We start from the raw sequence: 25,424 nt of genomic DNA, 5'->3' as shown, positions 1-25,424 counted from the left end.
CCTTAAGAATGGCGAATAAGTGAAGTACTTAAATGATACACATAAGTAATAAACAGCACATCTCAAACAGCACATCTCATCTCAAACATAAATATTCTTTCGCAAGGACCGAAACTTCATAATGAATTATATTAAGGAATGCACACTGGAAGAAGATACAGGTTTGCAGAACTTTGCATTCAGGAGAGTGATGTACAGACAAATATGATAGTCACCACAAAAATTAAAACTTGATGCTGGAGGCTGTGCAGAATACAGAAAATGTCAGAAATCACAAGGCCAGGATGGCAAACAGTGGAAAATTTAATATTGGTGGCATGTAACAAAATAAAAAGATGGATGACCACAAGCCTCAAAAACACTAGTCGCTAGTCTCAAAATCTGTATTTTCATGCCATCCACTGGTCGTGTTGGACACTGCTAAATGAAGTAGGCCAAAGCTCTGCTGATCACTGTGACACTAGAGCTGCTCATATAGGGGATGTAATATATTTGGAAACAAGAAGTTTGCCTGACATTTAAAATAATTTGCAGAAAAAAAGAGGGACTGTTAAACTCGGCTCTGCCATTCACACCTTGAAATTTGCTTGCGAAACATTCATTAGGAGAGTAGTTTTAAGTAAGCTCACAGGCATTCTACAAAGCTCAATAAATATGGAATTCCTAAGGTGGGACTTAGAAACAAAAGATGAGGAGAAACAGAAAGTCACTTGCTTAAATTAGGGGAAAAAAAGAGAAAAGTGCTCATGAGAAGACTTTGCAGCTAATTTGATGACTGAGAGTAGGCTTTTTCAGTTCATACATTCCTAAACATTTCTATCATATCAGTTTTATGCTGCACCTATTAAAATTCCCTCTCCCTTGTCAAAAACATGTTTTAAACTTTCGGAAGTTGTGTTTGCAACACGAGGCAGGTCTTTCTGAGCATAGGTAACAACCCCACCATGGAAGGCCCCACCACAGCTTCGTGTCTGGGCAAAAGTCATAGCCAACAGCTGGAACCACTTCTGATTCCTCACCAGAACAAGCATTATTTACTCCCTAGGAAGTGTGTGCGCCCCTCATGTTGCCACAGATCCTCAGGCTACTTTGGTTCATAATAGTAGTGTTTTTTGATGGGAATAATCTTCACAGAAGATGTGTGTATGCAGCTTGAAACAAGCGACACTGGGCTCAAATGATTTTTCCAATAGCTCACGTGTTAAGATTTACACCATCTTTTGAACACCTTTCAACAGGCATTAGCTCACAAAATTTATATGTTAAGAAAGGAGGGGGGCACAGGAACACATTCTCTTTGCCACATCACCAGTAGGGTATTAAAAATGCCTGTAAAGGAAGTGAAATCTTAAAACATTACATCTCTTCAGTCACCAAACGTCAGGCAAAGTCCTTAAGGCTTTAATCTCTTGTTGACCAGCTGCTTGAAACTGAACTGTATTTGTACAAAATACACAGCTCTTCTGGCTTTTTAGTATTTATTGGTGTATTCCAATACAAATATTAATGATAAATTTACCCCCAAAAGGGATACAAAGTTGCTTGTTCATGTGTAACTAACCCTTATTATCCTTAGGAGTTACTTTGCCATTTATGATAAACATCTCAAGATTTCAGTTTTTGCAATCACAGCGGTTGCATTAGCAACATGGAGTAAATGTATATGTGTGTGTGTATATATATACACACACCTGACAATTTATGGCAAGTGAAGCATTAATCAATATCACTCGAGTTAAAAACACCACTTAATAAAATGCATGGCAATGGAGAATTACAGTTCAATTCTCAAGAGTCACAAATCCTCACTTCATTGAGTACTACTACAAAATCTAAATTGGTATTTTTGCCTTTTTTAATTAAAAACAACACAGGCAGATCCTATTTTGATATCAGTTCAGCAGGTTTGGGAAGACAAATACATAGGCATGTACATACATATTTTGCTCACCATTTAGGAGTGCCTACCTGTCCAGTGTACTTTCTTTTTGCATTTTTGAAAGAAATTGATGGGGTCCTTTTCCTTGTACTGTTTTTCTTTCCACGTAACAAGAAAAGCTCATTCATAGAGCCAGCTCCCAGCTGGAGGCCCTCAGGCCAGTATGTACAGCAGCACATGGACACACCAGTGCCCAACTTAACTACAGAGAAAACCCTTTAGCAGGGTTTTACAAGGCAGTAACTACTTCCTGACAAGCAGAGCTGTGTAAAATATTCCCATACAAGATGTAATGTTTTCTCCAAGAGATAAAATGCATTGTGTAAGTCAAGGAACCTGAAGAGAGTTGAGTGTATTTACCACAAATGCATGAAAAATAAGTCACCATTCTGGTATTCTTGTCAGTTCTTTATTGGTTTTCATCCTAAAGACTAGCACATTTACAGCATACATGGAGTGGATGAACTAGGAATATATAAAACAGTAGCCATATGTTTATGATATATTAATACTGCCCGAAACCAAATAAATAAAAATATTTCAATGCACAAAGCTTGGCAAATACAATTGTGTTGGGACAAAACAGTGTTGTATTATACAATAATTTTACATGTATAAATGAAACAAAAGGCAACTGTGCTGTAGGTACTTTCACAGAACATACACAGAACATACTTGGCAACAGTTTTCTTTTTTTACCTTTGTATGTTTTATAATTTAAAAAACGTACTCAAAAAGAACATTAGACAGAACTTCATTTTACAGTAATCCTTAAATAATCCTTAATCCTTAAATCCTTAAGGATCTTTAAATTTGCCTCTCCTGTGCAACAATAAAGCTTACTTCACCCTGGTGAAGTTTCCTATATGGATTCAAAGTTTCACAGTTTTTCTTCTTCTGACGAACTGCTCAAGATCTTACTGTTTGTTACACCCTTAAAACAAGCCCCTCGATGTGCACGTACTGACCACGCTGAATACAGAAAATGTCAGCTGAGCAGTGATGCTTTACATGTAAGTATACTGAAAGCAGAGTAGTTTAAACAAAATAATGCAGTTACTTGAGACTGATATTCCACCGTTTAAAAAGGTGAGCAAGCACCATGCACATACGCAGCTCGGGAACTTTTCCTGATTGCAATAAATAAAGGATCTCCAAGCTCTAGAGTGGATCTAATGGTCGCTGGCCACGTTATTAGAGCGGCTCTGCTAATTGTTACGACAGACCTCATGTTATTCTCTTCTGAAGGTGAAGACTGGAAGAAGATTTTTAGTGTAACAATATAAGATTTAAAATATATAGTTAACTATCTGTTTGAAATATACAAAATAAAATTATCAACTCATAAAAACTAAGGGATATAAAGAGTACAGTTTATACAAAAATAAATGTAGCATTTAATAATGCACCAGGGACGAAGGTTGAGCAGAACTGAAGGACGAACCTGGCTGAAGAGATCTTTTAAAAAAGTCTCCCACCATACATTTGTTTTACATATTGGTTAAAAAAACAATCCAGTACTTTCTTAACTGCGAAGCAGAGTTCCCAAGTCTCCAAGGGACTGCTCTACAGTAGATTATTTGTTTGCAACTAGTATAAGTACGAGAAACACACTGATTTTGTTCAGAAATTGTTTGGTTCTCCTAAAAAGACTGAAACAGAGGTAACAGCCGAGTTCAGCGGAACTCTCTTACCTGCCTTAGTGATATGCTGCTGCTCAGTTTAAACTGCAAAAAGCAAAATGCAAAAACCACTGTACTTAAAACCCCCAAACCTACATGGGAGCAGAATGGACATGACTGATAGAGCAGTGACAGCACAGACAAACATCAGTGAGAGGCAGAAAGAAATCAGGAAACAGCCGTATACTTACCTGGCTGTTGCTACTCTCACAACAACAAATAACCAGATTTGTCTACTCTGAAGCTTATGTCCTTAGCAATGAAGAGCACAGTGGGCTGAATTAAACTAGCAAGGGATGATTTAAGCTGTAAAGATGTAAAATTTGGACATTAATATTTAGCTGTGTCTTCAAAGGCGTTCTTTGGGGGACTCTTTTCAAGGGGGTCTGTTGAATGCGTTTTGCTCAACTGGTCACCTTAGTCATGAGCTTGAACACAGCTGAGGTTCTCGCACATCAGCAGTTAGCACGTTAGCAGTGATTTTGTATCAAAATAGGCCACTGCCACCTTCCTCAGAAATATTCTGAAAATAGTCATGTTTCCTATACATGATTCTGAACGGTGTCTGGCAAGGCAAAATGCAGAGCTAAGCGGGATTTTCTTTGTTATTATGGGGAAATGGGGGCGTGTTGGACACTTAGAACATTTTTGTATTGCCAGATATTGAAAAAATTTAAAAACACCAATCAAGAAAAAAAAATAAAATCCCCAAGATATTAATGCTTACAATAAAGAAGTGATATAAAATGCCATAGGCAAAAAAAGGTTAATTACTGTACAATATCATGAAACGTATTAAACATTTCACATGCAACATCAGCAACTTGCTTGTTGCACTTTAATTATGGTCGGGAAGGGCAGAGGGAACTTTTGCTGGCATTAATGGCTTAGAAAGTGTCGTGTGTTCGAAGTATTTTTTAAAATCAGTTAAGATGGGTCTTTCACTGCTGTAAACCATGGGATTTTGTCTTTTGTTTAGAAGGAACTCATATGCCTGGCCTTGTAGGTATATATTAAGAGTATATGAAGATGGTATCCTATATACAGCAAAACATTTCAAACTCCTGGGTTTTATTGTGCCCTTTTTTTTTAATTAAACATCTGTCTCGTGATTGCAACAATGCATTCTACAGTTATTAGACTGCCTAGGATCCAATCCCTTTTTATTTACAACTTTTGAGTTTTACTCTCGGTTTTAAAAAGTTTATGAAAAGCTCAATCTCAAGTCAACTCAGTATAAAAGATGTTATGTGAAACAGCTGCCTAGGTGCCATTTACTCATAAAGTCCATGCCATCCAGGAGGTACCTAGCTATTTGCATATAGGTAAGTATTAAATGGTAAAATATCTGTTCATCTTACATACACTGAAGGCTATTTAATTGGGCAGAGTCATCACTACTCTCAAGCTAAGGTGTCAGAATAACTGTTACTATAGATTCCAATTCTTTAAGTAACATGCTCCGGATAATCTAGCAAAACGTACAAAAAAGTTATTTATCTGTTCTGGATGACAAAATCATATATTAATCTAGAGCATATCCACATGTTTTAATGGAACAGCAATTAAAGGACAGAGTAAGCTTATGTTTCAACTTTTCCATAAGTTCCTTCTGGAGGCCTGTAATACTTTGGGAAAGCCTTCAGTTGCAGGGAATTAAACGCATACTTGCGACATCCAACATTCTTCATTGTATTTTCTCGCCGACAACCCTCACTGGGGAAAAAAAACAAGCACAAAAAATGACAGCAGTAAAAAGGAAAAAAAACAAAAGACTTAAACTAAGATGAAATGAAACTGGTTATTTCATAGCATTAAAAAAAATGTTGGTTATATTTAATGAGCATTTAATCCATTTGCCAGTGCAAATATTAAAGATGATGACTCATCATACAATGCTAGTAAGAAGCACACAGAATGGACACATGCTATGTTGGAGTGCTAGTTTTGCATTTCTAAAAAGCAGCAGTGCATCTAGTGGACAAGTTCTTTTACACGGGTTTCATGTATTTCAGGGTACACGGCTGTCAACTTCCTGTGCCGCTTCACTGCCCAAGGGAGCCCAAGAGGTTGCCTAAAAGCAGTTCTGCTAATTTGTTAGTACACTAAACTACAAAGAAAAACTGCTCATCTCTCACTAAGAGCCTTAAGATGATTTTATTGTTCCCTGCATGTGAGTATTAATCAGTTCAATGATCACACTTGAAGATTAGAGCTGATACCAAAATAATGACTTTCCAGGCATCTTTGCATGCAGAGAGAGATGGACGTGAAAGCAAACACACTCTGAAAAAATGGTAATCATGGAATAATCGCTGGGTGAAAAAACAGATTGGCTGCATTGACTGCTATCACCCCCAAGAAAACAAAGCTGTGCAGAACAAAGCTTATTTTGTCCCAACTACTTTGGTGCAACTGCCCCACAGCACATACAGGTCCTATGCTACAACTAAAAACTATTTCAGATATAAGGCCTCTTTATACTTGTAAATCTACACCAAATTTCCTTTGACTATATCCATAAACAGACATACAAAGAGGAAGCACTACATTTTAAATATATTATAAACCAACTTAGGCTTGCATGAGAATGCTTTTTTTTAAAAAAATTTCTCTGATAGAGAACTGAAACCTAGACAATAATTTAAAACTGTTACTCGATGGCAAAGTGTACAGTACACCATCTTATGGTGGGAATGTCATGTTATTTCCCTCTTTAGGTTCTGCAGCAAGTATCAGAGGTAAACTGTGATAAACTAATTCAAAAGAAGGCTTTGGATTCCCATTCTGTTTGAAATCTTCCTGCTTTCACTGATACTTGCCATTTTAAAAAGATTTTGGTTAATTACTGTAACTGCACTATGTATGTACCATCTAGCTTAGCTTTATAAAATATTGCAACTTTTTTTTTTTTAACAAGTTAAGTTTGAAATTGTCTCTGTAACATGTTCTGTGACTGTCTTTTATGGACTGGATCCTACACTATTACACTAATTTTATGACATAGTTCTGAGTTTTAGAGAAACACCTTCACAAAAGCTATTGCAGTCAAATAGATTCATCACAAAATTGCACATATTCTGTTTCAGACTAGCAATAGGAACATGAAGTTTGAATAACAAATCTGTGGTGCCAAGTGTGCATATCCAATCCAAAGCGAGTCACCCTGCTCATAACTCATTCGGCTGTACCTGGTTATTGCCCATGCCTGGGCAGGCCACCGAGCAGGTCAGAAAGCTGCATTTCACACAGCATTTCATGTGCTGTGTCTGTCACCGCTGTGAAGCAGCCCTGTGTCAAGTTACAGCCCCTGAGCACATGAGCCACTCTCTGGAAGTCTAGTGTTAGACTGGGAATGAGGATCCTTCTCTTTAACCTCAGAATCCTCTTGTGACCACTAGGATAGCCTGGATATAAGGAGCATGTCCAGCAATACCATGTGGTCTCAAATGTACCAAAGCTTCCTTCCTTCGAGAGATTCAAATTCAATCTTTAATATAATCTTAAATACACTTAATATAATCTTAAATACAACCAGTTACCAACACGTAACCACAATTTTCCTAACATAAATAATGATTAATTAAAATATAACTGAATGCTAAAGAATATAGCAAAGATTGATTATAGGACTTATCAGTATTCAATTAAAAGAAGGTAGGATTTCCTACCCAAAATTACTCAGCTCAATTACACACACAGAACGTTCCACATTCTCACAAAGTTACCAGCCATTTCTCAAAGGATCAAGACGTGGTATCTCGTGCAGCTGCTGTGCCAGCTCACAGTGCCTGTGCTTATCGCACCGCCACCACAACGACACACCAGCCAGCTCCCGGCACAGGGACCTGAGCAAAGGTTTGGGTCCTGCTAAGGCACTGACCACCCCTAGGAAGCACTTTGCGTCCGCAACCATAACCGATTTCATTGCTGCTACGGGACGACCGAGGATCCACTTTAAGAACTCATCCTGAGTCTAACAGAACATTTGTTCAAAGAACAAATATCCTCGGTCTGAGGCACTACAGCGTTTCAAATCTGAACGTGTCATGACAGCGCAGACCAGGCTCAGAAAAGAACGAAATCTCACCCCCACTAAAGTTAAAAGGAGGGAAAAAAACAAACATGTTGCTTTCAGAAAGCCTAGACTTTCATTCTACACAAAGTTATGAGGCTTCTTATTGCAGGCTTAATCTTGCCTAATGTTGCCTCACTCCAGGAGAGTCCTCACAGCTTACTTAAAGCATTAATTAATTATTAATAATCTTGGGAGTTCTGTGGAAAAACTCCTGCTAAAGTGACTTTTGCATCTCGTTAGTATGAACCCACCACACTCGACACATGGCAAGAACGAGGCCCAAGGCCAACGTGACATTCCTTGGCCTAGCAAAAAGAGAGGTTTTGGTACCACAGCAAATGAATTGGTGCTCCCAACAGAAAGGATGAAGATCTGCACAGAGACTCGGTGGTACTCGATACCAACATGGGACATGAATATGTCCAACACTGTCACATCACAATTTAAAATCTCATCAGCAATAAGTCCTTACGTAAATTCATTCCATCTAAAAATAAACAGCATAAATGCCTAAGTACATATATTAGTTTTAGTCATCTTTTTTAAAAAAAGAGAAAAATTGGAAGAATGCTGAGAAAATACCAGGAGATAGTGTACTGTACAATCAGATCTGCTGAAGAAACACATTTAATCATGCATTCTTATATTAGAAGTTAGAAGAAAAAATGGAATATTCACCAAATTTAGTATTTTATTCTAGTGTTTATACTAAGTGCACTTTTTCAATTAGTTTACCTCTAGAAACTTTCAAAATCCATTAAAATTGATAAATACTAATAAAACTATAATAATAAAATCTATGAATACCTATGTTTTTTGAGCCAGTAACTGTGATAATGGTACAAATTACAAATCACAGAACTAGAAGAGTCCTCCTCAGTTGCCAAGCCTTATCTTCCATCATCTCAGCACCAAGAAATCCCTTCATGAATTTAGCGAACTATTTTAAATTAAGTTAGTTTTTTTGATCAGCTATTGCTGTTGATGATAAACTTTTCCATTGCTACTACTTCAGCTTAAATAGGCCTTTCCCACTTCGATGTTGTATATAAATGACAATCAAATATCTTCTGCAGTTATTTTGCGTGATTAAACAAGAGAAGCTTCTTGAGTCTCGCCACTTAAATATTAACTCAGTGTCTCCATTTTTCTGTCTCTAAGTCACTGTTGCTCAACTCACGAATTTGTTAAAGCTCCTCAACATTTGAAAATAAGAGTAATATTGAACACAGTATCGTTAGCACAAAGCCCAATGGAAAACCTCCAACCCAGCCACTAATGGAGCTGATACATCCCTTTTCCTTCCTGAAATATTAAAGATGAATATCTTTAACTTCCAGGACAGTAATTAGACTGTTTCAGAGTAAGTTATATAACAGAGCACCTGAAATGGAGAATGGATCGTTAGCAGGCTACACTAATTACATACTCTTCCTGTGTCTTTGATACAATACAAAGTGCAGATCTACAAATAGAATGAAGTAATTCTGCATGCAGCGCACCGCAAGGTGGCTTTGAGTGGTGCACTCTTCTACTGAAACGTACTGAATCATGAGAAAGGAACACCACTATGGGTCTACAAACTGCTTAGGACTGGGATTTGGAGATTATGCTTCGAAATGAAGTAGAAATTAGTTAATTTGCTTAAATAAATTTCTTATAATTTCTTATAAACCCCACCCACGTTTTTATTTTTCTCTTCGTACCTTGTAAAAATGAAAGGCAAGATTAGCATACACTTCAATATACAAAAAGATACAAATTCTTTTCACAGTTCCTTTCTCTGGAATACATGAAACAAGTAACACAAAATTGTATTTGGTAAGAGATCTTCAGGCCGGCTAAAGTAACGAGGTAACAGGCCAATGTCAGACTATGTTACAAGCACTGAAAGCAGAACAATAATTTAAAGTTTCAATACAATTCTTTTTGATAAAATAATTTGATGTATATTTACAGTTTAGTACAATAGAAACGTAAAATCGTAAGGCATAATAATAATTCTTGGCAGACAATGCTATGACACATTCCTTTGTCCAGCAGGTACCAAGTGGCAATAGACGTTCAAGAACTTTTTTTTTTATATATATATATTTTCTTTTTAAACACTGTCTTCATTTGCAACGTAATCTGGCCACCAGGTATGCTATGCTCAGAAACAGCCACACAATCAGTAAATTGGGGCTGAGAGCTAGTAAAGGAATAGAGTAGAGGAGGCTGGGATCTAGTCTGAAATCTCGGATGGGCACCAAGCCACTCAAGTTCTTCTGGGTGACTATCTCCCGTGTTCCAATGCTGTGAAAAGGAAGAAGTTTGGGAGGAGGGAAAAGAAAGCAGAAGGGGAGACGGACATGCAAATGAATGTGTAAAAAGAGAGAGCAACACAAGGTGATCGAGAAAATGAGAAAACATGAAAGAAGCCACAACGAAACCAGAATATGAAGTAAAGAAAGAGTGGGAAAACATCCCAAAAATATATTTCAGCACAATTACAGATATAAGGAGAGGGAAAGAGAATAAAAGAGAAAATAAGAAAGAAGTACTGTAGTCTACCGAAAATAAACACATGTAGGTTGAACACAAATGGTTTTCCATGTTCATTCTTTCAGATTACCAAGCAATATCCCATGCTGCTCTGCCATGCTTCCGCATGCTGCAAAGAAATTGAGCTCTGAAAAGCAAGCTGAACATGAATAACCATTGTAGTATTTGACCCTTTCAAACATCTTTCAAAGTGAGCTGCAGCGAAACAATTTAATCTTTTAACTACCTCCTTAAAATGTAAAGAAAAACCCCGAAAACAGACCTCTTGCATTTCTGCTTCGAAATGCATCCAAGTGTGTATCAATACACTTTCCAAACACATATTTTGAGTACTTCATAGAAGCAGAGAATCATTATGGTTGGAAAAGACCTTCAGGATCATCGAGTCCAACCGCCCAGCTTGGTGCACGTGAAGGTACGACACGTCACACCACACACCTCTCTGCGGCTTCCTACCTTGCTTGGGGCACAGGCAGCCTACGGCAGAGAGGACCTCTGCAGCTAACCTGAGGCTTTTCGGTGAAGCATTTCCTTCTGGATCACTTCTCTGCTCTGTCCAGTCCTATTCTTAGTTTACAAAGCAGTGCACAGACACAACCTAAGAGCCTGATCCTGCGGTAGCAGTTGCACTTGCTCCGTTCATAAAAGGCACTGGGTAACTCCCCTGGTCACCTAGCAAAGTTTCGGTGACGAGCAGGTGATGTGCTGGAAGACACCAGAGATGTCCTGGAGGTGGTGAAGAAAGAGAAAAACAGTCTCTGGGTGCTGTCAAAACTTGGAATCAAGCGGAACAAGATGAGCCTGGAACTAAACTGCTGCATATCACCAGGCGAAGGAGGAGGAGGGTACACAGCAATATGTGGAGTTGGCTCGTCGCCATTCCCACCTGGGAGTGGATGTGGGGCTCTGCTAAATGCAAGGGTGGCCCTGGGCGTGGAAGTGTGGAAAAGCAAACATATCTGTGGACAAGTGACTGGGCACCAATGCACACTGGACGGTGTCCGTAACAGAGAGAGTGCTCTGAAGGACAGGATAAAGGAAAACAAAATGAACGGGAACAGGAACAGGAGGAGCAGGAAGTGGAAAGCTAGTATTGACTGGTGGAGTCAATCCAGTGGTGGAGAAAGGCACACTAGGATACATACTGTGGAGGAAGAAAAGTGTTTTAGGATATAAATACGGAAGTAAAACACGGAGGACTTAAAATGGCAGGAAGGCGTTATGGAGAGAATAGAAAAATGCAGACTAAGACAACCGGAGGAGACAACACATTAAATTAGTATCACAATAGTTGGTTGCACTTGAAGACATACCCATAGACATACGTACAGTGTGGATGGAGACACTCTCTCAAGGGCTGGAAAGGGCTTTCCCTGACACTCTTGGCCTATGCAGATGCTTCCACACAGGAAAAAGTAGAAATTTGGAAATACCAAAGTGCACACACTTTCTCAAAAGAAACATTCATGGGAAGACTGGGTCTACAGAAGGACCAGGGTAAAGAAAAGAATAAAATTCCCTGCCAACCCATCTTACTCATGCAAATTAATGCTGAAATTTGGTCGCTGGACAAAAGTTAAAGAAACCCAATGCCTTCCAAAGGTGTTAAAACATATGCTGCCTTATATTCAGAAAAAAAGTAGCCGCAAGAACTGTGTGGTTGAACAGTGCAGCAATCATGCCGTCATTGAGCTCACGGTATGGCAAAAAACTGTTTAATTTCAAAGAATTTTCATCCTCTAAGCAGAAAAGTATTCTTTAAATGTTTTAAATAAATATATAAGCATCTCTTGCTTATTGAGGATTTTAAATCTATTCTTCCTGCCCTCCTAAAGAAAAAAAATATGTAAAAAGCTTTTGTCTAAAGTTCAAAGACTAGAAAGAGCCACAGTCATAGTCATTAGGAAAACAAGTAAGGGATCTTTGAGCATGTAAAAATATACTGTATATTAAACATATGCTTGAGAGAATATTTAGGTGTTGTACATCAAAAAGTCAAAATGAGCTAGATGCTGAATGTGTCTTTACTCAAAAATTAATGTTGCAGTGTCAGTGTTGTGCATTTCGCTATTTCTCATAGAAAGGCACATTAAAGAAGAGGCTACTAAAATCCAAGAACAGATGAACAATCTAAGAACTGAATATGCATTCCCTGATTCTAACACTGCTTGTTTTCACATCCTTTACACAGCAGTAAAATATAGATGTAGTTACCATTCCTATTTTCTCACTGGCAACGCACATGGAGTACAAGAAGGGACAAACAGATCCTCTAAGTTCACAGAACAGCAGGAAAAGCTTTATGTATTAGATGAACTGTAAATTTACTTAAAGAACAAAAAAAACAGCAGTGTTTTGCTTCCCAAAGTTCAAGAAGTCTTCTCTATCTTGGCTGAACTCAGAAGTGCATTTTATTAAAACCAGAAAACAAACCTTGATCCATTTCCCTAAATGTTTTCTTAAGTGAAAAAATCCAAGCAAGCTTTCCACCAGGGCTATTTCATTTCAGTGAGTGGCCATACCAAAACGTGACTGCCAGGGCTTTATAATTTGATTTTTTTTTCCAGTCACCAGCGTAACAGCTAAAAAAAATTACTGCTTTCAGGGGCTCTTCAAGAGCCCAGTCAGAGTTAGCTTCCCTCCTTGGCTGGCTGAATTCCTTGTGTGACCACTGCCTAATTGGTTTCCTGAAAATTTATTTTAAAAATGTAAAGAAAATGGTTTTGTAAAGAAGGTGGTTTTGATTGCAAGAGGATAAGAGTACCTTCACACCAACAGCTCTGCTGGCAAATCTCACCAGACAGTACTCTGGCAGGAGAAGAAAGATGAAGGAGTGATGGTTCTTGTGGCACAACTGAGATGGAAAAGGATGTGGGACCCAGCTGGACTATGACTACTGAGATAGCTGGTTTTATTAGCCAGATGGTCTTTTTTGGTATAGCTTGAACTTCCAGATATACTGTCATGTTTTTTTAATATTTACAGGCTGTGAGTAAATGGAAAATATTTCACCGGGGACCGAAAAGCTGTGACTGCTTTGCAGAAAAGTGAGTTTATTCCAATAGAAGACTTATTTCTAAGATGAAAGCTGTGAAATTGTACCTATGAATTTCTACAAAAATCTACTATTGAGACTTAGTGGTCTCTCTCTAATGTCCATGCTCACTCAGAAGATGGGTAATTATCACGAGACTAGGAGGAAGAGGACGTCCCTGAGCAGAATAAATGGGAACTAATCCTTCTGAAAATGAAGATGACATGGAAGAAGAGTGTTCTTCCTTCAGTCTTCAAGAACACTTCCAAAATGCTTTCAAAAAGGCAAAAATGCTTTCCTTGACTAGAATGAAGAGGTGAAATACTTGGACTACTTTCTTGCCAGAAACAGCTTGTTTCAGCTGTTCAAAAGATTTCAGAAGGCTTCAAGCCTTCCCTTCCTTGCACAATTGCAAAAATCAAAGATCCAAGTAAACAAACAAACAAACCCAGTTTTTCTAATGACCAAAAATTAATTTGCAACTAACTCCTTCCCCGTCTGCTATTTAGATCAGGTTATTCTGTTCATGTTAAAATGGCTTTGGGTGGAGCTGGGCTCCTACATTGTTGTTCAGTAATCCTATCTCTCTCTCTAAGCATTGTTAATTCTTGCCATTTGTCATGAGCAGAACTGGAGAATATTAAATAAACAAATAAATCACTACTCCACACTCCTAAAAATCTACTCCAAAGAGCAGTGAAAGTTGAGGCACTAGGCAGAACTAGGCAGTTCTTCATGGTCTCTCTATCAAAGATGTGACAGAAGAGGAGAATGACAGGTCTTTCACCTACTGTAGCAAGTCCCTGATGTTGCTGGAACACCCTAGCTAGAGGCACTGGTTAAAAACAGTCCTCTTTCAATATCCTGATGTAGGTCGACATAAAGGAATGTGTTTCTTGTGTAAACGTGATACTGCGTTGCATTATATTGATGGTTGGAAGGCCCAAAACAATACTGTTATTAACTTCTGTGACCGTGATGGAATTAAAAAATTAATAAATTAGCAGCTAATTTAAAGAAATAGTGAGATTTATTATTATTAAACTTTCTCAGTTTCTACTCTTATAAAAGAAATCACTTAATAAAATTGTGCGACAGAGCTTTTTTTCTTTCGGATATCTAAGTGAAGTAACTCACATAATTTAAACAATGAGTTATTTGACACTCAGTTCCATTTTAAGCTAGTATCTTCTCCCTCACAAAGCTGTTTCAAGATATCTTAAGTTCTAATACTATGGTTTAACTGGTGTTTGAACATAGAGCTTTCATATACTGTACTTACTGTGTAACAATGCAGCAGAAAGTGCAGCAAAAAGATAAAAATAGTCTAATGACATCTAATTAAATGTAGAAGTGGAAACAGGTTATTAGTGTATGACACTTAGTGCTACTGTGTAAGACAATGTCCTTCTAGGCAACTGATGAGTTAGAAAGGGTCAAACAGCAAAAACATACAGAAAGGATAAGAGAATTGAACACTCTAGAGAATTTAGTGAGAAGACACACAGTACAGTACATTTGGTAAGAGTGAATGTTGAAAAACAGGACTGAACAGCATTGTTGAACTACATTGATAAAGACTAAAACCAGATTTCTTATCCTTTCTTTTGGTATGTGAGTTACGGAGTTTTCCAGCAGTGCTTGAAACAAGGCATTGAACAACAGTAAACAGATTTTTTTAGTACAGTATTTAATTCTGCAAACATGTCTGCTGCTTCAGAATACAGAACATCATTCTGTTGATACGACAACAGCACACTGACACGTTGTGATGGGGTTTGGCTGCTGTATCGTGAAACACTCATACTGACAGTTTGCCCAGTGAGCAAAGTGTTTCACTGCTAGAGGACACACGTGGTGAACCAGTGCAAACTGCAGCTGCAGAAACCTGCCTGACCTAAGGCTAAGAAACCCAGTGCTCTGTCAGCTAATGTAACTTCCATCATTAGCTGACTTTCAAAGGAGCTCCAGCTTCCTGTTCTCTCAGCTCAGCACTAACCGAAAATGTATTTTTACATGCGTCTCTGAAAACTTCCACTTCACTCTTGAAAACTGAAGCCTACTTAATGCAACTCTGGCAGCAATCAACTTTAATTGCATGCACTAGTATGTTTTATATTACGAGGGATGAAGTCTAGCAGTCAATTTTGCAGTTTTCTGGTTTTATTTTCCTTTTTTTTTAAATAGAAACAGAGACTCTCACTACTGGCACTACTCATCTGCAGTTTGCATGGTTCTTGATTTAGGAATAAATGACTGCAGTCAAACTCTTACCTCCTCATACACTCCAGAGCCTGGGTGAAGACCTGGGGAGCCATACCATGTTCATGCTGTAGGATCAAACACTGCTCTAGGGTGACGGACATGGCTGTCCTGTCCTTGGCACTTTTACAGCTTGTAAAACGAACACCGTTCAGTCTGCGGCACACCTGGAAACGGGACAGACAATCCATCATTCCTTCCTCACGCATAACCCCCTGGCAGAGCACACACCTGCACGCCTCTTCCCTGGAGAGACACAAATGTTGTGTAGGGCTCTGATGTCAGAAGTTGTCAACCTGGGGACAGCAGCACTTCATTGCAGCGGTTGTTGTGGGGAAAACGCTGATTTGAAAAATGCATTTTCTTTCATTTTATCTTCCCAGCCAATAAGATCAAACTAAAAGTCTTTACAGTATTTATGAGGTAATGCTCTCACCTTGGAGAAGGTTTACCCTGGCAGTATTTCCAGGATGTAGGGAAAGAAATAAAGAATCTTGAAAACATGAGTTTCCCTTTAAAAAGGGAAAATGCAGCACATTTATAAATACAGAAGACTGACTGAACTATGCAATGGTGCTTTGATTAATAAATACCTCAGCAGCTTGCCAAAGGATATCAACATTCTTATTTTTCCTTGCATGTACATTTTGTCCCAAAAATCTTAACAGTTCAGGCAGGCATGTCTGACTACGAGATCGAGGTAGACCTATAAAAACAAACAAAACCAAGACCAATTATTTATTAGTATTCAACACTTTCATAAAAATATGCTGCAAGAAATGTGTTCCTATCTACTATTTGGAAACAATGACATTTAGCTTAAAAACAGCTAATTCTAACTCAAGTTTTACTAAACTCAATTGGAAATGTGCATCCAGGGTACTTAAACCTTCAGGGGCTCTGAGAGCTCTAGAGTAACACAGGGAATAGAGAGAGCAAGACTGGTTTAATAACGCCACAGGCACCCTTGCATTCACACACATTGGAACGTTATGGGAACATCTAGCTGCCCATATTATTCCCCTCCCAAGTGATAGGACTTCATTCAGGTCTCCACAGAAACTCTTAAGATACCATTTTATATGCTCACATTTTCAACCTCGAATTTGCAAGCTGGCCAGTCCTCAGTTACAAGCAGCACTCTCTCCAACAGGCCCCTGCACTGCTGCTCTTTATCAATATTTCATTAAGCAGAAAAAAATTATTTGAAGGAATTTAAAAGTTTTTTTTTTTTTTCCCCCAAAAGCCCTCAGCAGTCATCTAATCCTCATGTGTTCAAAGGGTTACATGGCATCTCTTTCACATGCACCAAAGTGCTCAGTACCAGGTACTGAACAGGCCCTTATTTTTTTTAAAGGAGATGACTACAGAGGGTATCACCTAAAGCAGCGGGTGGATAAATAAGGTGGTATGGACTGTTAAAAAGAGACTGTGATAGGAGAAGAAAAAAAAAAAAGGCATGATCTGCAGGCTTTTATTTTTGGACTGTATCTCTTCTCACAGCAAATAATATGTGAGCAAAATTTTGCCTAGCCTAGGTGGCTTGAACTCTACACCTACAGAAAAAATAATGCCTGCAACAGAAATATCAAATCATCTCAAATATTTCTGAAGACAAGCAGATATAGTGGAACATTGTATCTTGTCTTAGCCACAGGCAGTAACTCACTTTGAAATCCTGCAGGGCGGAGAGTTGAGAGCGCAACGCTTTCAGAGAAAGGACAGTAGGTCAGATATCAGCTTTCCCCGTCTCTTTTTCAGGGAGGAAACATTTTCTACAAGCTGCCAGCCAATACCTCACTGGCCTCTTGCTGCTTAGAGTGACCCATTTTGTCTTTTCAGGCCAAATAGGTCCCAGACTGAAAGTACATGAATGCCTTTCGCCTGTACTTGGGCTATACCTCTGGCTGATCATACCAACCACCTTCTTTACAGTTAAAGAAAACATTATTCTGCATGTTCATGGAAATTGTTTCACTTTGTACTTCTTAAAAATTGCCACAGAAAAGGTACAAAATGTACCTACCCTCAGACCTGCCTTATGATAAGCACAGCCCCAGGCTTGTCCAGCTGGAAACAAGGGGGTAAGGGCAAGGTGGACACAAGATTCTCTTGTTTTACCATGAAACTGCCTGATAGCTTGACCTGCCCAATTCTGCACTGTATTCTTATGCAGAACTTCAAGTTACTTGAAGAAAAGCCTCTGGTATAAGGAGTACGTGATACTGGCAAAAGAGAAGCTCAAAGTAGTGGCAGCAGAGCTCTTCGAAAGTAGAGGAGGACAACTACAAAGCTCAAATAGAGTTCAAAAAAGTCATGAAGGCAGAAATGAAGACAGAAGAAACAAATGACAGGACAGAAAACAGAAACAGACTGTAAGGTTAAAAAAAAAACTCAAGGGAAAAGGCAAAAGTTAACAAGACTAGATGAAAATAAGAGGCTAAGAGTTGAGGGAAGAGGCTGCAATAACAAAAGAAGAAAAGACAAAGATGGGAAAATAGAAAGCAACTAAACAGGAAGTATTATGTAGGTCTACATGGACAGAGAGACAATGAAGGAACAGTGAGAACAGCAGAACGAAACAAAAAAAAATGCTGTAAATTGATTAACTTTTGAAGGTTACAAGAAAGTCTGATGCCAGACTACTAAGTAATAAAAAACTGTTAAATTTTTGCAGCTAAAATTTCAGACAAGGAATTGTGGATAGTCAAGGCCTCGTAGGAGGAAGATAAGTTCTGCTCTCAGTTGCAGCAAAAAAATCCAGGATAACTGGAAGTGTAACAACACATCTCCCCCAAAGGGCCCCAGAGAGCGTTCTGCCTGACAGCTCGGTCCCACTGCATGCTGCTGCATTTGTATTTCTCCAACAGAACTGCAACTTTGGAACCCATAAATTTAGCTTACAAGAAGAGATTGATACTAATAATAATGAATTTATGCAGTCTAAACATTTTTTTGTGGTCACATGCAATGCATTTATGCCACTGCTTCAAGAGTAAACATGAAGGAGTAAAAACTTTCCATAAAAACACTAAAATTCAGACCTGCAGCTTTTGTAGCTTTTCCAGATACTTGTCTTCTCGGCTGCAGATGCTACAGTTTGACAGAAGCTTCAAAAGAAAAGCAGAAGCTCTTACAAAATGGCATTTGCTCTCTGTACAGGTCACCACAAGCACAGAGACCAGTACCAAAAAATGGAGGTGAAAGTGCTGTTGTTACAGCCAGTCACTGTTATGTCTTCAGTAACTGCCTAGCTGCCCGTTTATACAGTATATAGAACCTCTTAGCAAAAGATGCAAGAGTAAATTAAAAAAAAAAAAAAAGATCATCAGAATAAGACTTAAACCAACTTGAACCTGCTCTACTTAGTACTAATGTGTGAAAATAGAGCTGCATCAGTTCTTGGAGTCACTATACTGGCTTATCATCAACATTTTAGTAATTCACTTGAAGCAAACAAACAAACAAAATATCAGCCTGCATTGCTCTTCGACCAAATTTGCAATTAGTTACTGAATACTTACAATCATCAGGCAAAACTTCTTTGAACTGTTCAAAATATGAATTCAACCGGACTAAACTTTCCATGTTAATTACTTCTTGCAGCGACGTGTCTCCAAACCTTTAAAAGGTAAGGAAGGGAACAGTTAAGGCCAAGGTAGTCTTTCCCATTTTCTTAGAAACAACTTAACCCGGCAATCTGACTACCAGAACACAGTTTAAAGATTCATCTCACGAAATCCCTAAACATTCAAATGCAGAAGAAAGTGTAACAGAAAAGAGTTGTGGTAAATCATTCTGGAAAAAGAAGCTGCGTGAGTGTGCGAACAGTGCAAAGGCAGAAAGGAAAATCTTACAGAAATTAGTACTTGAAGTACTTTTTTTTCTGTATCTTTCTATCAATATTAAATTTCATCTATTTGGCATTTGCAAAAATTCAAATTTTTAAGAGTAGAAGTGCTGGATCCATTTGTTGGCAAGTAACAAGCAGAACACCAGTAGGCAGGATCAAGAACTTTGATTTCAGACACGTGAATAAGAAAAGCGGGTCTAGGAAGGATAAAACATCAACATAAGTATTGTCAGCAATGCTATGATTCAACTCATATAAGAACATTTGTCTCTTACAGACAATAGAGAAAAACATGAACTCCTGCAACACCCTTGTTTTGATACCCATCATTTTAGATGACTACACACTCCAGCCAGGTAGCAAGGCTGGTGCCCCAACACTTCGGGCATCCCTGGAGTTCTCCAGGACAGCGGCAGTCTGCCACTGTATTCCTTACAGGCAGGATAAAGCCATAACAGAGGGAAGCTCTCGTAGCTCTCCTGGAACTGAACAGCTTCACTAACAAGTATAATTGTATAATTACATTTTTCAGCTTTACAGTTGCATTACATCAGTACTGCAACTGCGGGCTAAACTGAAGGAAGGTCCATGTAACCCAGCAGATTGTGACAGCCTAGGGAAGAGCACAAACCCAAGAGGGCAAAGATACAGTGGTGTTAAGTAGCCCATGATACATGTCCTCTTTCATAACACCACTTCTGAACCACATAAGCCTTAACTAGGCACAAAGCCATGAGGTACAGAGCTCTACAGATACATGCTGTGTGTAGAGGAATCTCCTTTTGCTTGATTGAAACCTGACAGCTTCATTTGACAGTGCTTGTTCTTGCATTGAGAGAGAAAATGAATCATTTAGTAATGCCACAGTGCAATCTCACAGAGACACTTCCACCAGAACTGAAGGCTGTGGAACTGCCCTTAAGGCTGAGCTTGCACAACTCAATACCTACTTCTCTGCGAGGGTTTGCTGCTCATTGATCCCCACGTTGAAAAGCACAGGCTGCACCCTCAGCAACATCCCGCTCTGAATCTCCCGCGGCAGCAAGTCAAACAAGGCGCTTGGCAAAGGGATCCTCACGTTAAAACCATCGCTGCAAAGAAACAACTATTAGACATGCAGCACAGAAAGCAACACTATGACAATGTGTTTTTTATGATAAAAATATAAAATAAAAATATACATATAATAAGTATAATAAGTATCAGTCAAAATCCAAGCCTTTAAAGTACTGCCAGAGCTTGATCATCGTCAGAAAATCTATACTAGTTTAAAAACAAACAAGCAACAGCCTACAACATTCTTTTTATGTCCTCATGGGTGTTTCAATCAGATCTCCCAGTTTCCTGATAAAAGTTGAATTTGCTTTCCCCATTAATGCTCTGCAATGTGATGAGAACAAGCAAATTTTGGTATGCCCCCACCTCATCAAAAGTAGAAGAGTAGGGTTAAAAAATGATAAAAGATTTGAAAGATTAAGATTTTTTTAAAGAAAGAAGAAGATTTAAAAGAAGATTTAAAACAAAAAATAGATGCAAAAGTTTTCAGTATGCATAGGTGATGATGCATGCGCCAGGACGGAAGTGTTTTTGGATACAAGTAGGGCTGGTATTTATGAGCTGAAGGGTAGGGGCAATGACCCACGCATAAATTGAAGAGGGAGCCAACAAAAGTGCTGACCTGGAAACTTGTGGCTCCGACCTACAAACCTGTTCCTGGAGCCCAACAGGTTACCTTGGGTCAGCTGAGCTACAGCAAAGATGTACATGCTCTATCTCATGGCCAATGCAAAGTAATGCAACTTACCTCAACCTGTAACAACACTGCAGACTAAAGTAAATGATACTACTTTACCTCTGCTGCAGGCTGAGGGCTTTCCCAGACATAAGTTATTGTGGTCTGTGTGCTCTGCATTAAGCCACTCGCAGCAGTACCTTGCTGTTATGTTGCAGTCCCTACAATGCGACTTTCCTATGTTCATTTTTCTTCTCACAAGGCACTTAAAAAATCCCTCAAGTACCATACGAGCTCTGAGAGTCATATAGCAATATAATCAAAATTGATCTGTGACCCATTTGCATGGGATGAAGGAAAAATATAGCAGTACATATCTTGCATTATGTCTAAGAGCAAAAACTTGTTTTCACCTCTAAATCTACAGCCTCCGATAGTTTCCACAAAAATAATTATCATTTTTCTTCCTTTCTAGAGTAAAATCTAGAGAGAAAAGTAATAAGTACTATCTCAGCAGCACTTTGGGACCTGAAACTCTGAAACTAATGAAGTCTGGTTTTCTACTGATTTGTATCCTGTACTTGACTGCAAGTGTTATCTAAAGCTTTTCTTTGGAAGGGGTTTTCGGTCAGCTCTCAGCCATGCACAAAAGTCTCAGCAATTGCTGCAATGTGAACATCACATCGCAGCTCTCCTTCAGCCAGGGCACTTCCCATTGCAGCTGAACTTAAAATTAAGTTACTCTGAACATATTTAGCTTTGAGCATTGTAGCTCTTTCCCAAGACGTGGACGAATTGGGGCAGCGCTTCAGCGGCGCTTGGCACACTGTGATCCAATAAGCCTTGTTTCCTCAGGAAGTCAGATCTAAAACCCTGGAGGATGTTATGGGAGACGGTGTCGAAAGCCTGGCTGAATGTTGTCTACCTTGATTTCAGCAAGGCTTTTGACACCATCTCTCGTAACATCCTCATAGAAAAGCTCAGGAACTGTGGACTGGAAGAGTGGACAGTGAGGTGGACTGAGGGCTGGCTGGATGGCAGAGCCCAGAGGGTGGTAATAAATGGGGCTGAGTCTAGTTGGAGGCCTGTGGGCAATGGTGTCCCGCAGGAGTCGGTACTGGGCCCGGTGCTCTTCAACTTGTTCATCAATGACTTGGACGAGGGCACAGAGTGCACTCTCAGCACGTTTGCAGATGACACCAAACTGGGAGGAGTGGCCGACACTCCAGAGGGCTGTGCTGCCATTCAGAGAGACCTAGACAGGCTGGAGAGTTGGGCAGAGAGGAACCTCATGAAGTTCAACAAGGACAAGTGCAGGGTCCTGCACCTGGGAGGAATAACCCCAGGTACCAGTACAGATTAGGGGCTGACCTGCTGGAAAGCAGCTCCGTGGAGGGATTTGTGAGTCCTGGTTGACAACAGGTTAATCATGAGTCAGCAATGTGCCCTCGTGGCCAAGAAGGCCAATGGGATCCTGGCCTGCATCAGGAGGAGCATTACCAGCAGGTCGAGGGAGGTGATCCTGCCTCTCTACTCAGCTCTGGTGAGGCCTGGAGTACTGGGTGCAGTTCTGGGCTCCCCAGTACAAGAGGGACGTGGAGCTTCTAGAGAGGGTGCAGTCTAGAGCCATTAAGATGATTAAGGGACTGGAGCATCTATCATATGAGGAAAGACTAAGCGAGCTGGGCCTGTTTAGTCTGGAGAAGAGAAGGCTGAGAGGAGATTTGATCAACAGCTTCAAATACCTGAGGGGTGACTGTAGGGAGGATGGGGCCAGGCTCTTCTCGGTGGTGGCCAGTGACAGGACAAGGGGTAATGGTTTAAGATGAAACATAGGAAGTTTAATCTCCATATGAGGAAGAACTACTTTCCTGTGAGGGTGACAGAGCACTGGAACAGGCTGCCCAGGGAGGTTGTGGAGTCTCCTTCTCTGGAGATCTTCAAAACCCACTTGGACGCAGTCCTGTGCCACGTGCTCTAGGTGACTCTGCGTGTGCAGGGGGATTGGACTAGATGATCTCTAGAGGTCCCTTCCAACCTTAACCATTCTGGGATTCTGTGATTCTGTATCTGTCACCCAGAGCTGCCCCAGGGCTGCAGTCTCTCGCAGAGCCTGTCAGCATTAGGCAGAAAGCAGCTGATCGGCAGGCTCACCAGCGGGGCCTGCACACGAGCCCTACTCCATCTGTTGCAAAAGCCTCCCACCACAGTAAAGCTGCACCACGTCCCTCCCACTCTGCTTCACGTGAGGCCTCATGATCGTTCAACACTTCAAACAGACTTTAAAAAAAAAAAAAGCTGGCTTTTAAACTCAAACTTTGAATCCCCCTCTACAAAGAGGTAGCCAAAATGGGGAGCGGCTCGGTGCTTCACAAGCATCCACAAGTTAAATACACAGGTCAGCCCTGATAGTTTAGAAACTGATGCTCAGCAGGCCTTGCCCCAGCGTCGACTAACGCGCTCCATGTCCTGCAGTGCTACCCCTCAGCCAACTGCACACAATAAAGCACTGATCAACTGAACATCAGGGAACCTCTCAGGTGCGAGATCAGGCTCAAGAGTCAGTCTGGAATGTAAGAACAGCACAGGTCCCCCAGAGCAGACTGAACACTTCTGGTTTATGAATGTGGGATACCTACTCATAAAACCAAACTGCTACAGTTTTAGCTTTTCCATACACCCCTTTTCAGTTTAGCTCCCTGTAAAATGAAACACGGGCAAAAATGAAAATATCAGCTCCAAAATACCTCTCTACAGTTCAGAGGGAAAAAAAAAACAGTGTGACCGAGAAGCACATTATTCACTTGAGTTTCAGGTACGACATCAATGCTTCTCTTTTCTCCAGTCCCACCCTCTTCCCCCACATCCTGCCCCCATTTCTATTTTTACCGATTTCCAGTGATGACTGGCAGCATATCAGTACATGTACTTGACGTGGCCTGAGTTACTTTAAAGGTTACATTCCTTAAGTCCATTATTCCCAAACTCATGTCCTCCAGCATTGCCAGCTCCTCACCTAAATCAAGGTGGAAAAAGACAATCAAAATTATTACAAACAACTTTTCCTTCTCCATCTCCTAGGACTGCAGACCTCTGCTCTCATGAAGGATCTCTGTGGGTGAGAAGGGTATGGAGCCCAGTCCTCTACCTTGATTGGCATCTGCCTCACTGCAGACAGGGTTCTGATTCACTGTGTGCATCACTTCACTTTGTGAAGGGGAGAGAACACCAATTACTTCGCATATCCAACCCTTGCACTTACTATAAGGTAAGTATACTTTATTTTTTTAAAGCCAACTAAATCAGAAGAATTCTGAATTGCTATTTGTTTGCTAATTAACTACTCCAGTTTTGCATTTCTGCTTTCGAAATTGTTTTGTAGCTGAGCTGCAGACCGTCCCATACAGTCATCTTCTGGTGCAGCCAATTTAAAGCAGAATTTGGTGACTCACAGCCGCTATCACCCACTTGCTCTGTGTCTTTACCATAAGTGCTCAGCAGGCTCTCAAACTGCGCCAGCAAGCCGATGGTATAGAGTTGCCTCAGAAATCCATCATCGTGTAGGCAGTTCCTCAGCTTGATAATGAAACCACAAATAAGGGCTGTCAGCTGTAGGAAAGACAGACAAGAGTGAAATAATGCAGGACAAAAAGCTCTTCAGTCCCAAATGGAAACAACCCTGTATATAAGAGATGCCATAAAAATCTGTCAGATTGATGCTCTTTTCCTTTAAGTGGTTCTCTTCTTTTTCCTCGCAGTTGGAGTGAGAAAACCAGCTAACAAGAATCAAAACACTCTTAAAATCTGATTAAGAGCACTGGCTTGACTCATTATGGCTTCAAATTGCAACGCTCTTCCAAGGTGGGACTGCTGTTGATCTCACATATACTTGTTTTCTTGACATAACCACTTGTACTAGAATCCACAATTGGAGAATTACAAGTCTCTGAAAAAATGTTTTAGTTACAGTTGCAGATGGGAAAGCAACACAACTAGTTCAAAGCCAAGAATTTTGATAGCATGATTAAATTATTGTTTTTAAAATGACATTTTCAGAATGCTTTAAAAAGGCAATGGCTGTTTGTATTACATAAAGATTTGAACTCTGAAGTGTTATGAAACATTCAGAACAAGGCCCTGATGCTGAGATTAAGTCTTGTAATTTGGGCTTTCTGATCTTCATGATGAGTAAACACAGCCAAAGCACTCAGTTAAACAAAATTATCTGTGAAGTGGGCTGAGTATGGAAAAATTATCTGCATTTATCTCTATGAGAAACTACAGTTTGGGACAACTGTTC

General features: G+C 39.8%; 1 protein-coding gene across 9 annotated transcripts in view; it reads right to left on the bottom strand.

The window, feature by feature from the left end:
* Positions 1-2,326: 2,326 nt before the first annotated feature.
* The window catches only part of INPP4A (inositol polyphosphate-4-phosphatase type I A), a 52,715-nt gene continuing 29,617 nt past the window's right edge, over positions 2,327-25,424 (bottom strand). For 6 of the 9 annotated variants that reach the window (XM_088521438.1, XM_088521643.1, XM_088521509.1 and 3 more), the window contains 7 exons: positions 24,610-24,733; positions 24,014-24,140; positions 20,343-20,483; positions 19,064-19,161; positions 16,133-16,245; positions 15,552-15,706; positions 2,327-5,337 (listed from right to left, as the gene is read on the bottom strand). In XM_088521438.1, coding sequence (XP_088377564.1) covers positions 5,205-5,337; positions 15,552-15,706; positions 16,133-16,245; positions 19,064-19,161; positions 20,343-20,483; positions 24,014-24,140; positions 24,610-24,733 — 891 coding nt within the window. In that variant the 3' untranslated portion in view covers positions 2,327-5,204. Of the gene's footprint in view, positions 5,338-9,792; positions 9,995-15,551; positions 15,707-16,132; positions 16,246-19,063; positions 19,162-20,342; positions 20,484-24,013; positions 24,141-24,609; positions 24,734-25,424 lie in introns of those variants that run through there. The other 3 variants (XM_088521832.1, XM_088521900.1, XM_088521959.1) reach the window with 1 other exon arrangement.

Source organism: Tinamus guttatus, unplaced genomic scaffold (assembly GCF_059628265.1).
Source record: "Tinamus guttatus ecotype Peru unplaced genomic scaffold, ASM5962826v1 Tinamus_guttatus_pri_ptg000002l, whole genome shotgun sequence".
In the NCBI taxonomy this organism is placed as follows: Eukaryota; Metazoa; Chordata; class Aves; order Tinamiformes; family Tinamidae; genus Tinamus; species Tinamus guttatus.
The sequence above is the reverse complement of the archived record's forward strand: the minus strand, read 5'-3'. Positions and strand labels throughout refer to the sequence as shown.